Below are 15,553 nucleotides of genomic sequence, written 5' to 3'. Positions count from 1 at the left end.
TAAATTAGCATTCGGGATCCACCATGACTCTCGATAAAGAATACGTATCTAGAAATTCTTCCAAGGCGAACGCAAGACAGCTTGTCAATCCCCTGTCCGGTATCAGACACCCTGAACTGTCGCTGACAGATGAAAGTGTCAGAAAAAGGAAGTGATCCACCTCGTTCCCGAAACAGTCGCCTGTTCCGATGGGAAATCGAGGGTAGAGATTCAATGCATATTTTCGATTTCAACTCGAAGACATATCAATCCGTAAGCCAAACAAAACGCGTTTCTGATTTTACAGAGCATCGCACTATGTATCTACACAAGGGTCGCATGGCAGCAACGGGCTATTTACATGAGAATGTACATCGTCTCTCCTTCTATGGCAGGGCGGAAGCTAAGAATACCTCTACCTCAGAACATTTCTAGCGACGGGATGATCGTCTGACGACGATTCGTATAGGTGTCTGAATTCAAAACCTAACCAGTATTCCGATTGGTATTCCCACCAATTATCACTGGATCATGACAGCCATGCTGCAGCTGAGGATCATCGCCAGGAGAATCAGCGTCGCGACTGCTAATCCCACTCCTGCCAGCGTTTCTGAATGCGCTTCGACGAAGTCTCGAACTTTTGTGTGGCAGTTCTGCAAGGACACAAGAAATAAATTCGTTAGCAATGCCATCTCAGAGGACGACCACGGACAAGATTATACGTATCTTCGCGACAGAAGCCTTCCGGAGGATCGATCGCCGACCGTATATTATCTTCGTTGCGCTTAAAGCACACAACGCAACAGCGGAACTCGCACGCGCACAATAGCTTTTCTGTGGTCGCGAACGTCGCCGTCGTGATATGTGAAAGGCTTATGCCTGTCTTGCGTCTTTCTTGGACAGGTCGTTCATTATCGCGAGACCTCCTATAATCGCACCCTATCGAATCACGAGACCGTCATCTACAGTTACAAGTTCCTGTGCAAGTTGAATTATAACAAGCGGCGCTGTGGCGAGTCCCTCACGCGTCGGTTTTCCGCATCGGACGCTCGATCTTCACAGCCTCGATCGGCAGCCCTTGTTCGACTCGCCGCTGCACAATTGAAATATGTAATTTCGAATGAATTCAATATTTTAAAAGCGACAACCGTCGTTGTTGTGGTGGCAACGCTTGAGGTGCCGACCCGACAGCCGCCACTGAGCTCTTTGCGGAATGACCTTCGGTGATGATTTTGCTCTAAGAAAAGCGACTTCGTAGACACCTACCGCCGGGGAAAGTTTATCTCAGCATTTCAGAAAAGTGCTCCGGAATTTCAGACAACGAACAACAGAAGCTGTTTCAGATCCGCTCACGCACCGCGCAATGCGAAGAATTTGTGAATTCGACATAAAAACAGACCGTGGAATTATCAAACTAGCGAGCCAGTCAGCGCGACAAGTCTCTTCCGTCTTGAATTTTACATCGATATCTAGACTTGAGCGCAAACAGTTGTTGTATCGAATGGGATCGTGGTGAATCTCATCGAGTTCTGTTTCTCTTCCCTCGTTTATTTGTTCGCGTCAAGGCTGCCGTCGCTAAGGCCGGCGAGCGAGCGAGCCGGAGTGAATCCCGTGAACATAAAACATTCCCGATGCGCTCCATTGAGTACCGAGTTTCGATGAGAATTCCGCACTGACCACTGGCAGGAACAAAACTCGTCTCGGTTCCACTAATTTCTTCCAGGCTCCGCTGGAGTGCTCCCAAGTTTCCGTCGAAGAAATGGCTGCCATCTTCTTCGTTTCTCCTCGGCGAGCCGCTTCTGACTCCTCTTACGAACAGCGTTGGTTTTTCCCAATTTTCCATCCTTTGCCATCTGCGAGGGGTGGCTGCAGAGCCACATTTCCCCATCGGATTTCGTTCCGTGGACGCTGGCCGCGGTATTCCCGAGCAAAGAAGGCATGAATGGTCCCTGCTCCTCGGGAATATCCCTCATCTCTTTCACTCAGTAAGTCAGGGTGATTAGATGGGTCGCGTCCGTCCAGTGAATTTCGATTTCTTTTCGATTGCCTCGTGGCACTTGGCGTTTTCTGTAATAACGGGTAACTTTGGGACCCATCAGCGCCTCCGGGCGAATGCGGTAACGGTAGCGCGTATTTCATGGCGATTACCGATTTTGCCCACGGGCATTCGATTGCCGGTCGATGCCCCCTCCAGCTATTGAGGGAATTATGTCACCAAACACTTTCAATTATTGCTGCTTCTCGTATAGATTTTCTCCGACACCCATTGCGAGTAATCAGACTGAGAAGGGACCTCGAATCGTTCGGAGCCCCAACCGAGCCTTGCAGACTTGAACGATGCGTTGCGTAGTATCCAAACGTAGGAACTCGGCGTCCCATTGAATTCTGTAGGAATTCGACCGTGTCTCATTCGCCTTTCATTCCTGAGCCGGACACGAGTCTCGGGGAGAAAATAGGCCACCCATCTTGAACCTCCTGGAGAGCCGTGCGGAGCCGTGCCGGAAAATCCATCTCGGTCGGGATGGCTCGCATACCCGCGCGTTCTCACGAACGCGTGCGCGGAACCAAGACGGTTTGCGAAGGTCCAGATGATTTTCGGGAGATATCAGAAAGCGTTTCGATATCTTGAGAATGACGCGGCGGCTCTCTATGTGGTGAGCGGCTTAAGCGGCGCAAGGCTAAGCCGTTTTCGGACTGAACCGCATTGAGAAAAAATCGACGCATTTTCTGCGACGAAATAAAGCGCCTTTTCGACTGAAGGAGTTTCTCGTACAATACGTCATAGGAACGCGTGAGGCACGCCTTGCTCACGATTCTCACCGATACACGCGCGTTCCTGCTCACTCACACACATTGCGGACCCGGGAAGTGAACGACATTCGGATATTTCTGGTCAATTTTGTGGTCAAAATATTTTCGATTCCACCCTCTCGCCTTGGTGATTTCTCTTGTCTGTTGGCTTGTCGGTGATTTTTCTTGCGTTTTTCATCCGCATGTTTTACGTCCCGAACGTCCCAACTTGATTAGGGCTCTCACTTTCGAACGTCCGCGTTCTCTGAGACGTCGTCCATTGTCGTTACATTTCTGTGCTTCGGAATGTTCGTCGACTGTCCTTTCGCCTACTGCGTCCCGAAAGTCGACAAATCTTGCGATCTGACCGGGGCGGACATCTCTCCACATGGATCGCACGGCGGCAGCGACCAATGATTGTGATGGAATGAAGAGCCCGAAAGAGTGAGGAGAGTTCTTCCGAATCGATACGCAAGATCTCACAGCGAAATTAATGCCCGAGTCTTTGAGAATGATCGACCACAACTCACATCCGTCCTTGAGGGATCGCCACTCAGCTGTTCTACGGGACATCCATCCCGTCAGCTCGAAAGCTCTCTCGCGTACAGACGAAGGTTTCTTGAAAGACTTCAAAAGCTTCGAATCAGCGATCCGTTCCGTCTTCTCATCGACCAGAATCGAAGGAATTGGACGCTTTCGCTTTCCGCCTCGTTCGTCGGGCTCAGCGGTGCAACGAACCGGGGGGAGGAGAAGCCGCCGATCCGTAGCATGCTCGACCGCTTCGAGGATTGTCGTGAGTTTGAGCGATCTCGTGGTGTTCCGGGCTCGAGTTTGTTCCGAGGGGGGATCCCTCGATGTCCAGTCCATCGAGGAATCCCGATCCGGGAATCCATTTCTCGCTATCCAGCCATGTCTTCAATAGCCGCAGTGGTGGATGCGTTCTGCCGACGACGGCTCCGAAGACCGACGGCCTGTATGTTGTTATGAAGCACGTACCTGTACTTCAAGGGCGTCTCAAAGAAAGTGAGCTTTTAAAGCCCAGAACGACAACGACAAACAGTACCCGGAGCTGTTGTTGCGGCAATGTCGACGGCCGTTCGGTTAGCTTTGTAGGGTATCGGAGAAATCGTTTGCTTTGGAAGCTCTACTTTGGACCAGAAAGTGGCTTCGACTTTCTTCTGTGGCATCCCGTAAGGCGACGCTGGCATTGGCTGCCGTACACAAGAGCCGCTGACGATATCGTCGAGCTTTTGTTGGAAAGAGAGCTTTTACTGCTCCACCGAAACATATGAGACGAGCAACGTTGGGCTTGGATTACTTACGTCCATGTAGGTACTGGCCTCCGACGGGCTCGCCTGGCACTCCGGAATGTAGTCTTTCCGCACACAACACGATTCTGGCACCTGTGAAGATCACCGATCAGTTAAATCGCATCAGTGGATCGTTGACGTCTCGATTAAGAGACGGCCGTTCCGATGCGCTCCTTGCCGGTCAGCCGTTTCTTGCTTAGTCAGAGGAGCCCATCTTGAGCGGGAGTTCAATCAGTAGAACAGTGCGCTCCACCTCGCGCCGATGAGAGGACTTACCTGTTTTCTGTCGTTGAAATAGATGTTCTGGAGCCATATTTGATAAGGTTTGTCGTTTGGTATTTGGCTTAGCACGCCGCAACACTTGAACTGAAACGAACGCTCACGTCAATCAATTATTATATATCACCGGGGCGGTGAGGACATCGCCCGCGTAGCTCGTAAACGTCCAAGTGTCGGAGGTGCGGGTGGTATTCGGGGTCAGAACGATGGAATCGCTCTGTTGCACTTACATGCTGCTGAACGGCGTCCCATGCTCTCGTGACGGCTGTATCATTGCCGTACGCTGGAATGGTCATCACCATTTCTTGGTACATTCGCTCGCCCACCTTCGGGAGAAAAAGCACAGCGACACTATAAGACATCGTCTTTGGGACATTCTGATCCGAAGCAAGCTTTGATCTGTCCGGTCAATAATTGGATTGTCTCCATCGTTGGGATTCTCACCTCATTGCGGAAAACGTAGCCGAGGATTCCGCCGACCAGTAGCACGGCAAAGATCATGAGGAGGATACCGAAGAACTGCGAAAGTAGAGAATACAGATCGTCAGGCAAAAGTATCACAGAATCGCAGGTGATTCATTACTAGTGATGATAATATCGGTGTTCGCGGATCGTTGCCGATATTTTCCCGCTTTTCGTCAGCGGAAGGTCGTTTCCGCGCCACTTCATTCTGTCAGTATTCCCGAAAAAACCGCGTGGGGCCGAGCACGTAGCTCAGCTCTGAATTTTCTGCAGACGGCGAAGATAACGCCGACCGTTGCGCGGAATCACGTCATTTCGAAAGACCCTCACAAATTATCCCGTACGATTGCAATGTATGCCCGATATCATTTCCATCGATCCATCGCGCTGCCGCTCGTTAATTCTCTGATTTGTCACCATCGGAATCGATCGCTCTGCGAGGTGCTAAAAAATCGTATGGAGACATAAAGCGTAAAAAGCGTCGAATGTCCGACTGAGAGGTTTATGTTACCACGACATCACCGCCATGATGGGATTTGCTTCGGACACGAAGCGTCTTCACGAGCATGAGCTAGATCGATGACTCTGCATGCTAATCAGAAGCAAAAAACGGAATCAAGCTCCCGGCGACGCCGGCCTCCTGACGGAAGAAAGGGTTCTTGAGCCTCGGACCGCTGTTCGGTACGAGTGAGCTCGCACTAGCGATTACTTCACGAGGTGAATGCTCTCCTCCCTGAAGGAATGCCCGAGACGGGCTTGTATGTACATTTTTTTTGTGTCGAAGACTCCTACGCAGCTCTTGTCAAAACAACGAACTCCCGATGGTCTTGTGAGCACGCGGCTGTCCGCCTCCGACGACGTAACAGCACGTGTTTGCGTTGAAGAAGCGCCGCATCCAACTTATTTGAGCAGTAAAGCGAAAGGCGAGAATCAGAAGCCGAAAACGTGTAATGGAAACTTTCGCTCAGCGCTTTCGAGACGCTGTCTGCTGTCGTCGATTATTCGGGCGTTTTTTTGGCGAGCACTTGGCACGACAGCCAAACGAATTCTCTCCTCTCCCTCCGTATATCTATCCCGCGCGGATAGTCGACGAAGTGTCAGGCGAATGACTCCCGTGGAAGAATCGCTCGAGTCAGTACTTCTCCGGGACTCGTTCTCGTCGAATCGGGCCGGGAGCCTTTGAGAGAGCTGTGCGCGCCCTTTTCGGCGGAATTCGCTCGAGAATCTCTCGGGATGGGTCTCCCGGTCACGCCCTCAGGACAAATGAACTCGATTAATGATTGTCCGAAGAGGAGCACCGAAAGGAGCAGCTATACATATACCTTCGACAAGTCGTCGAATGGGAGCTTTGCCAGGATATTCCATCCAAAAATGATTCATACCCCTTCCGACGGAATTGGCGGAGTTCGCTCGACGGAATCTCGATCACCTTGGAATAACTCTGGTTACGAATATCGCCACTGCGGCCACTGCCAACGCGGCAGCTGGTCCGGCACGAAATCAGAACCACGATAGATACATGCGACAAGTGGCGAACAACTGTCCGCTTGGCAGACACCGCCTTTGTCCGGACGAACGCATCGCACGACAAGATGGTAAGCCAAGCAGCCAGTTAGCCAGCCAGTGAGTAGATCAGTCGATCGGTCGGTCGGCAGGTCGACCAACAAGCCAAGCAGTCTGTCAGAGAGCTAGCTCGATAGCCAGCAGTCTGTCAGCTGGATTGTGGCTTTTCAAAGCGCGAAAGGCCCCTACGCTAAGTCGGGGCCGTCTCGACCGACGCTTTTCTCTAAGGCACTACAGCGAGCGTACATATCCGGCTGAGAGAAACGAGACGTACAATCTCGAGATTCTGGGTTGGAATCTCTTCCTTGGTAGCATAGCGAGTCCGGCCCTCCCTTCAATCCATCCTGAATCGCTCGTTCGGTATTGGAGATCGAGTGCCCCCGCTGCTGTGAAGCCGGAGCGACCATTATGGAGCATCCAGCCTTCCTAGCCTGAACAGACGATAGAGTTTTCCACTACCGTATTCTCTCTAATAGTCGGGCACTCTCTAATAATCGGGCACTCTCTATTATAAGGGCAGGATCGGGAAACTTGAAAAATACACGGGCACTCTCCATTATAAGGGCACTCTCTATTATGAGGGCAGGTTCGGGGAACTTCGAAAATGGAGGAGTATTCTCGGTCGGTGGACTCTCGTCATGATGCAGCGACGTTCCACGTCTTGTGGTTAAGTTCTCGTGTTGACACCTTCGAATGGTCAGCTGTGCGAGTACGCAGCGGGATCGATCTCGCGTAAAGTTTGGAGATACCTTCCACTCATGGCTGCAGTGGAAAATATACAGGGGCACTCTCTAATACACGGGCACTCTCTATTATACGGGCAGGTTTCGGGAACTTGAAAAATATACGGGCAGGCCCGACTATTAGAGAGAATACGGTAGTTATTCGCTCGATATCCAGTTCAAGTGCTCTACAGGGGGGTTGTACACTTGAAGATTCGGTCCTTATCGGTCCGTCTCACTCAGTCATTTTCCTGCCGGTCTCTGCTTCACATCTGTCATCTGAAGGTCTACACTTTCTCCGAGCAATCGCTTCCCGTATCGGTGAGATCGGACGACAAAGTCGACAATCGAATGTCCCTTCCCTCCACTAGAGGCATTGTGTTTGGAAAGTCAGTCCTTTGGGGGCGCCTCGCCTACGTGTGGGGTTGGCGCTAACACAAATGCGGCGAAAGATCGAATGGAGTCTCTCTCCGGTGATACTGTGCGGTGACAATGCGTTGCTCGATCGCTTCCCTTGCCCTGAGTGCTGATCCGCTTCACGGCTCGAAAGGTGAGTCGCCAACGACTGAAGCAATTGTGAGTGCTTTCGGATTTTCCGCGCCTGCAACGCGAAGTTCGGTCCGGGCCGTGATTGAGACGGCGAAAAGAGTTCCCACCCGGTGACGCGCAACTTCTACGTTTTCTTTTTTCAATCAATGAATAGCTGTAACTTTCCCTTCCGCGACTTCGGGCGGCCGTCGGAGAGCATGATGGACTGAGATTGATATGAATAGATTGGACCTGATGAGCTCATCGATACAAACACACAGAGCTTTGCAGATTGATTATAGCGAATAATTATTGTTCCGAAGCCCGTATTCTGAAAGCGGACCAACGAAGCTAGGCATCGGGGATTCACGAGTCAGGTTTGATTCAAACGGAAATCTTCTGGTAGCGTATTCTCTTCAAATTTTTCTAGGTCTGACGCTCCGCAATACCTGTAGCGGTGAGAACAAGCCACTCGGCAATCGTCGTTCGATCGCACACTGTGTACCGAACGGATAGGTTTCTCCGTCTTACGAGAAGTACAAAAATAGCCTCCGCTTCTGCAGGACGAATACGTTCCGTTCAGAATCGTGTCTCCGGTCCCGCGGACACTCAAAAAGATACCCGGACATCCTTGAAGCGGTCCTGTCAGACGAAAGAGTCGGTCGTACCGAAATTGTCAGACATCCTCAAATAAGATGAATGATTGCATGTTGTTTGTCGATTCGTTGATGATTGCCAGACTTTATCGAGTCAATCATGATGCGCAACTCAGTCGAAATCGATTGGCGATGAGAATTACCGGGCAGCACCCCTCCAATCAGCTGGCTGGTGTTCTCTCGAGTGAACATCGCGCAATTGATTTCTACAGAAGCGAACAAACCGTTGGAACCATTCGGAACCGGGAAGAGGACTGTCTGATGGCTTTGATCGATTCTTGCACCTCAAGGAGCCATCGAGGGGGGCAGGGTAGTCTCGAGATACAATTCAGATTCTGGAATCCCATCTCGTGCGAGAATCCTTTTCTCGTCCGTCATCTGTTCCGTACAGCACTAACCACTCGATTTGGGACGAGCGGCTGCTCGTGGGAACTCTCCCGGCGGAGGAACTTCTATTAGCTAAGCCTCTCACAGATATGGATGCAGAGCACCAAGAGATCCCGTCCTCGTCAGAAACGGTGCAGTGAGTCGTTCCTAAGAGATATATTCTGAATTCACTTCCGCGTATTGCTTCAAGTCGAACGTTTACCGAAGTCTTCTATCGAAATAAAAAAGTAAAACTTCATCAACATATATAAACATTTCATCCTTCCAGACTACAATGATACAAGACCAGAATCGCCTTAGGAACCAGATATATCGATTCATTCGACTCGGTCAAGATTAATACGTGCGTCCGACGTCTTCCTGGGTACTGAGACGCTCGTCCCATCTTAAGGAGAAACTTCTCGCAGCAGGGTTCGTAAAGAAAATAATGTTTTCAAATCCGTGTTTCCCTCACGTGGTCGCGTTCTGAAGGAGCAAAGTCGCTTTCTGCTTCGCAGGAGCGTTTCTGGACGACGACAGATCGTCGTTCCATCAAACTCTCGATCGCGAAACGAGGATGCGAGTCGAAAACGACGTACGGAAGCTAAATTAGCGAGGCATATAATAATCAAATGAGCTGCAGCAAAATACCGTGGACATGTCCTGGCGTAAAATAAGAGTAAACACGGAATCGAAGGGAAACCGAAATGATGTTATTTTCCGGCCCACGGAGGATTTTGAAGGAGCGATAATTTCCCATCTTCCGATGGGGGCCATTAATTGTACAGGGCCCGCATAAACGGTTGATGGTCGTCTCCATACTCGGGATTTCTCGCTTTGGAGTTTAAGGCAGTCACATGTGAGAATAGTCTCGGCTAGAATATCAGGACTGTGCGATACTTTTCGCAGAAAACAGAGCCGAGAACTCGGCATGGCTCACGGAGAGCCCTCATCAACGGTAAAACCAATTTCCACTTCTGGGAAACGCAGCGAATCCCCGAGAAATCGATGCTTGACCGCTGATGGAACAAATCTCTGAGACCGTTTGTGCTGTTACTTCTAAGCGTCGCTGGCGGTTCAGGATGTCCAAATGCGCGACGGTGACATAAACCGATCCCAGACGAGTCCGTCAGAGTGGGAGGTCTCCGATGTTCTATCGGCAATAATATCGGAAACCACATGGAAACGATAGATACATCGCTCGACAGGGACGGATTGATAAGTGCGCACGGAAGTCACACGCACTGACTCATATTCTGCAGCGACGGTTTACGCTATGGACAGATCGATATCTAGACTGTACCCGAAACACCTCCCTCTTACAGCGATAGGCAGTTCTTTTTTCTCAACATCTTTCGATCGTCATCAGCAAGGTCGTTTTCTTGTTTTCTTTTGCGTTCACAATGCGTCGAATCGCGACCGCGGTTTCGAATGTCAACCTTGTGGATGGAATTTGCCTTTTGAGGCATCCTTGTCGTCGTGGTCAAGCGGGCAAGTCATGCATCGAGTGAACCCACGAGTAAATCATAGAGTAAGCCCCCAACAAATCGAGAAAACAAAGTCGTTGACGAATTGGTAATGCCACGCACGCTCTAGCCCAGGCATCACTCTGACCACATCGAGAGGGAATTACCGTTCGGATCCATACCGAAGGGCTGATCATCTTCTGAGGATAATGATTCGTGAAAACTTCCCTCACGGCCCGAAGGATTGCTCCATCGAGAGCAAATGAAGGAGAAGAGCACCGTTCGGAGGGCTCCATCGTCGAGACCAAATGACACGGCTTCCGACGGAATCCTCGGCAGAGAAGAGCGCTTTTCCGCAAAAGGGTTCTCCTGTGACGATTAGCGCCAGGAGCTCGTATCTCTCGATTGACGACTCATCCGACCGAGGTCAGCAAAGTTCCGGCTAGAAGACGCAAGTGTTCGCGAGGTTCCGAGTAAGTTCGTTTCGGCTAAGCTAAAAATACCTGCCCATAGCCAACAGGGGAAATAATTCTGAGGACCTTCGTGCCTCGCTGATTCCAGACAAGGCAAGTAACGACGAGAGGCAGAGCCACTGGAGGTGCCGAAAAAAAATCTGCGAGAATTTCGGGCGGAACTTTTTCTAAGAGGGAAAGTTATGCGACTCTACACAGACAACAGGGAAGCAGGGAATGGACAAAGGAGCAGACGGAACCATTACACGGATGACTTCGGAAACACAAAACCGTTTCGCGTGCGCCGCTAGATCTGAAGCTGACGGAGCGAGCTTAACGGGAGCTTTATTCCTATGCTCCTCGCTATAAAACCATAACCACGGGAGCTACCCTAAAGCGAAGTTTCTGCATCCTCCGTCGAGATTCCCGAGACAGAAGCTGCATTCCGACGAAGTATTTTCAATAGAAGCGACAGCTGCCTCAAATAGAACGAGGAACATCCGAATCAGTCGCCAACCTTGGCATCCGTGGGGCTCTATGGCTAAACGACGACTTCTGTTTCCGTGGACTGTCGTCGACTTTCGTGGTCTTCTGTGGGTTTTCGTTCATCCGTCCATCCATCCAAGCATCCATTCGTTCTTCGGTCCCTCCGTTTGTCCGTTGCTTCCTCCCTGCCCTCGTTCATCTATTTCTTCTTCCATTCATCCATATAGCCACAATAAGAGTCGTTGTTCCCATCGCGCACAGTGAGGAGAAATTGTTCCGTTGTTCACCATTGAGCCCAACGAGAAAAGGGCGCTCGTCGCTTTCGACCGGAAGGTGACTCCGCAGAAAGCGAGGCCGCGAATCATCAGTCCCTTATTCACTATTATTCAGCATCTTAGTTTCTTCTGTAGGTACACGCAGCTGACTTAAGTGCTTTGCAAGTGCCTGCCTGACCAAGCCGCATTTAGTTTTCCTGTCCACATTTTTCTGCCCGACTCAGTCGACCAGCCAAACAACCGACTGGCCGGCTGGCTATCTAGCCGTACAACATGAGCTCTCAAGACGACGCGCGACGTCTATGAGCACCGAGTGCGTTCAGCGTCATATAACACGCACACACACACATAGCAAACCAGGAAGTGTGTCCGGAGTCAATTTAGGGAACAAGAATAGTTGCAAAAAGGTCTTTCATTCAATTATGATCCTCAACGGACGGAACCGACAACGTTGTTGTGGTGAATGTTGACGTCTTAATTCGACACGATCGCGCGATAGAAGAAAGAATTCAGTTGAGACGATCCTGAGTCGCGACAGAAAAAAAGTGAATGTTCGGAATCTGCTAGGGCTTCCCCCGTCGAAATGGCCCGCAGCGAAGAACCCGGAGAGTGCGTCAAAGTCTCAGCCGTCGACGTCAAACCCGACCAACGGCATGCTGGCACCAATTGGAACGTCTGGCAATCCGCCTAAATCAATCGAGTGCCGGCCGTGGAGGCAGTCACCATTCGTCTCGGCTCATTGGAACAATGCAAAGATCGTCGCGGATTTCCACGCCATGTCGGAAAGACAGGTGGACGAGGAGGGCGATTCGAGAGGAGTGGAGATGAATCATTGCGGAAACCCCCTTCGTCTGGATTTTCCCGAGACCTTCGGAATCCAGATTCTCAGGGGAAATCTCTAAAATATAGTGGTGAATACTGAAAGCCTTTTTTTTGCGTGCTACTTCGATGAGCTCAATCGAACGTGCAGTTACCGAGACGCGTGGCTGCCGTTGCACGCTCGTCACCGATTTCTGAGCCGAAGCAAAGATCGTTGAGCGGCGAGAGGCTGTTCGTTTTGAAGCCCTGTCCGAGCAAAAGGTGGCAGCCTACCCCCGGACGGCCAGTCCATGTGATATCCCCCGGAGGGGGCCGGGTAGGGAATGGAGGAAGGGGGAAAAACATTGGGTAGAATCGAACAAAGATTCGGAAATCATCATCGATTCCGGCGGCTTGAAGTCGGGGCAGAAGTCAACGACCTCCGGCGACCTTGGCAGTGGCCTCCGTGCTGCGATCATGAGATGGACCGCTCGACAGGCGCGAACAGAATGAAGGGTTGATTTTGAAGTGGGCAAATTTCACTTTTGTCGGCGGGCTCTTTCCTCTGTTCCGACATGGGCTGCCATTCACGCGATTATCGACTTTCATCAGAAAAGCAATCGATCCGCTCGCTTTAGCCCCTAGCAAGCGGAGACAAGCGACGATCGGTGAGGAGAGCTGTCTGAACTTCTTCTCGGTGATTTGATTTCTCGGATCTTTCCCTCTAAGTTCCCACGCGTGAGTTTACAAGTACATCTTGCCTTCTCAGTCACTCGTCGATTTGCGCTTCTCCCCTTCAAATTATCAAGCGCCGCGCAATGGCATGTTGCAATTGTTCTCTGCACGGTGGAATTGAGGCCCCATATCGGTTTGTCAGCACGGGATCGCAAATCATAAACATTGTATTTGCGTCCAGCTTCAACCTCGCTCGATGGCCGCCTCGTTCGCTAGGTATTTAGAATTATTTCGGCTCATCTGTTACAACGATGGATCACCCGGCCGCGGCGAGTAGAAGGGACGAGCCGACACACACACTGACAGAGACAACGAATTCTCGAGGCTCGTCTGTCTCATCACGATCTTCTCTAGCAGCGAGGTGAGAGGGTATGTCTCGCGATGTTTGACCTTTTCCGGGTTTTTCCGTAACGGAGTGTGTTTCCAGGGAGCCGAAGGCGAAACAGAAAACCGGTTTCCCTCAAGAACCGTTCAGCTCTCACAATGGGCTTCACGGCTTTCCGCAAGCTGGAGTTTGAATAGTCACGATGACCCACTGACGGGATATTTAGAAAATTGGATTCCAATTCAATTGAGGTGCTCGCTCTGCGGCCTAACTCTCCAGCGTCATCGTTTTCTCGATTTGCGCTGTGGTCGAGCCGCAGATTCCACCTCAATTGTCACACCGCTATTTTTCCCAAGCCCTGATCCCCGGCGGCGGCTCCACCGACCGAGAATGATTCACCCCGAGGTCCGTTGAGCAATGCTGTCCGGCTGAATAGGCTCTTGCATTTTCTGTCGCGCGTACTCGCGTTGACGGTATGGAGGTACGGACGCAACGTCAACAATGCATAAGCTCACAGAAGACGAAGATGTCCAAGGCGGCATAATTTAACAAGTGGTTATGATGCCGCCTGGGGGTCTTAGCCAACGCTGTTGACAACAACATGCGATAGAGCTTCCGAGGGAGGCCACTTCCTCAGAACTTGAAGACTATTCCCTTGAGAGAAGTTCTCGGCAATAAATTACCGCTCCCTCCGGAGCTTCCGAAGGAGGAGAACCGGCTGCCCCTCAGTCCCCGAGCGAATAAGTTGCGTCAAGAGGAAGCTCTTTTTCCACGCCATTGCCTCATCCATCGTGTCTCGATTTTGTGACACACGTACAGAGAATCTAGAGTATTTCGGCGAAATGAATCCGTGTAATGCAGAATCACGCTTGCCGCATAAGTTCTGGTGAGTGAATCATCTACTGATTCAGTTAGGATGAATTCTGTCCCGCTTCGCGCAATAATCCTTGTTGAAACTTGACCTATCAGGAACTTCTGTCGCTTAAGCAGATTCCCGTATCTTTCTCAAACGCAGGATCCCGGAGTTTCTTGTACTCACCGTGAACAAGAGGCATTTGATCTCTTTGAAGGCTCCTATGCATCCCATGAACGATACTACGGTTACGAGACTGCCCGTAGCCACTAAAATCGATGCTGAAGACACGTAAAGATCCGAGCCCAATAGTCTGGCCATAAAACTTCTGCAAAGATAAAGTCCGTGTTCAGTACAGACGACGCTGGAGACAGGGGTAATTATTACGATGGAGAGAAACTCCGGCAAGATTCGTACCTGTCCGCCAGAGTCCAAACGCCAACGAAGAGAATAATGATACCGCCGATCAGTATCAACAGGTTTGTGACCAGGAGGGCAGATTTCACCAGACGACCGCATCCTTCCAGCATACGCGTATCTGAAATATGGCCGAGACGCTGTCACGGAGTTTCCAGAAAATTGTTGTGTAGCCCTCTCGGATCTGTAGCTCGGGCGCAGCCAGATTTTTTCTGGAGTGAGATCATTTCTTCCCCGCCATCCATTAACTCGTGAATTTCCCTCCGAACGAGCTGATCGGAGCAATCCCCTGGCTGCGGCACTTCTCGAAAATGAATCAGGGTTTGGACGATTGAAAAAGGAACCGTCCCCGAAACACGAACAGAGGCGTACCATCGGGAGGCTCGGAGCGACTTGGCTCAATGGTTTTCTGATGATCTTGTCAAGCGTGAAGTATTGAACCTCTTTTCGAACGTAATCACTCAAGAACAAGCCATTTTGCTATCCCCATGGGAAACGTGGTGTGACGATCTACGTACCACAAACAACCAGCAGAGAGAAAACTGATCGTGGCCATGATCACTGCCGGAGCGACTCACGAATCCCTCAGCGGAACTCTACTATCGTCAAGAACTCGTTGACAAGCCTCGGTGTTGAGAATCCCTCATCGATACCATCTAGCCTTGACATAGGCTCGTTTCTGCCCCAGCAGCTATCGCGGAACACTGACAGCAACAAAAGCGGTTCTTTTCTTCGAACAGAAATGCGGGTAGATATTTTGCCCACTGAATGGCTGTATGCAAACCACTGTCAGCCGGGATCTTCGCGATTTTGAGGTCAGCGATGGCAAGTGGGTCAACCCGAAACCGCCGACATCCACATCCGATCTCGCGACGGGGAACGAGCAGAACTGTCTCGCTAGTCCTGATCCACGAGGACCGAGGATCAAGGATCAAGGGATATTATAATCAACCAGCCCATTGAGTGTGGCACATTGAGAAATCTACCGGATATGGACAACTTCGAAAGATGTGTGTCAGATTCGGAAGTCGAGCGAAAGCTCGATAGTACTCACACCAAAACTTGCGTTTGAGTTTCTGAACGATTCCCAT

The 15,553-nt window shown here is 50.7% G+C and overlaps 1 protein-coding gene across 1 annotated transcript; it reads right to left on the bottom strand.

The window, feature by feature from the left end:
• Positions 1–500: 500 nt before the first annotated feature.
• On the bottom strand, positions 501–15,553 carry LOC100908792 (tetraspanin-4-like). The gene is made up of 8 exons (XM_018639806.2): positions 15,517–15,553; positions 14,463–14,583; positions 14,232–14,373; positions 4,803–4,877; positions 4,589–4,684; positions 4,356–4,445; positions 4,092–4,172; positions 501–632 (listed from the first exon to the last, which is right to left on the bottom strand). Exons 1-8 carry the CDS (start codon positions 15,551–15,553, stop codon positions 501–503), a joined length of 774 nt encoding a protein of 257 aa, XP_018495322.2.

Source organism: Galendromus occidentalis, unplaced genomic scaffold (assembly GCF_000255335.2).
Source record: "Galendromus occidentalis unplaced genomic scaffold, Mocc_1.1 scf7180000077458, whole genome shotgun sequence".
NCBI lineage: Eukaryota > Metazoa > Arthropoda > Arachnida > Mesostigmata > Phytoseiidae > Galendromus > Galendromus occidentalis.
The sequence above is the reverse complement of the archived record's forward strand: the minus strand, read 5'-3'. Positions and strand labels throughout refer to the sequence as shown.

What these genes read in the sequence shown, in the direction of transcription:
- LOC100908792 (XM_018639806.2), bottom strand. Translation starts at nt 15,553, where the DNA reads ATGGGAATCGTTCAGAAACTCAAACGCAAGTTTTGGT. An exon ending in ACTCAAACGCAAGTTTTGGT is followed by an intron (nt 14,584 to 15,516) that starts GTGAGTACTATC and finishes GCCATATTTCAG; the next exon opens with ATACGCGTATGCTGGAAGGA. An exon ending in AGGCCAGTACCTACATGGAC is followed by an intron (nt 633 to 4,091) that starts GTAAGTAATCCA and finishes GTGTCCTTGCAG; the next exon opens with AACTGCCACACAAAAGTTCG.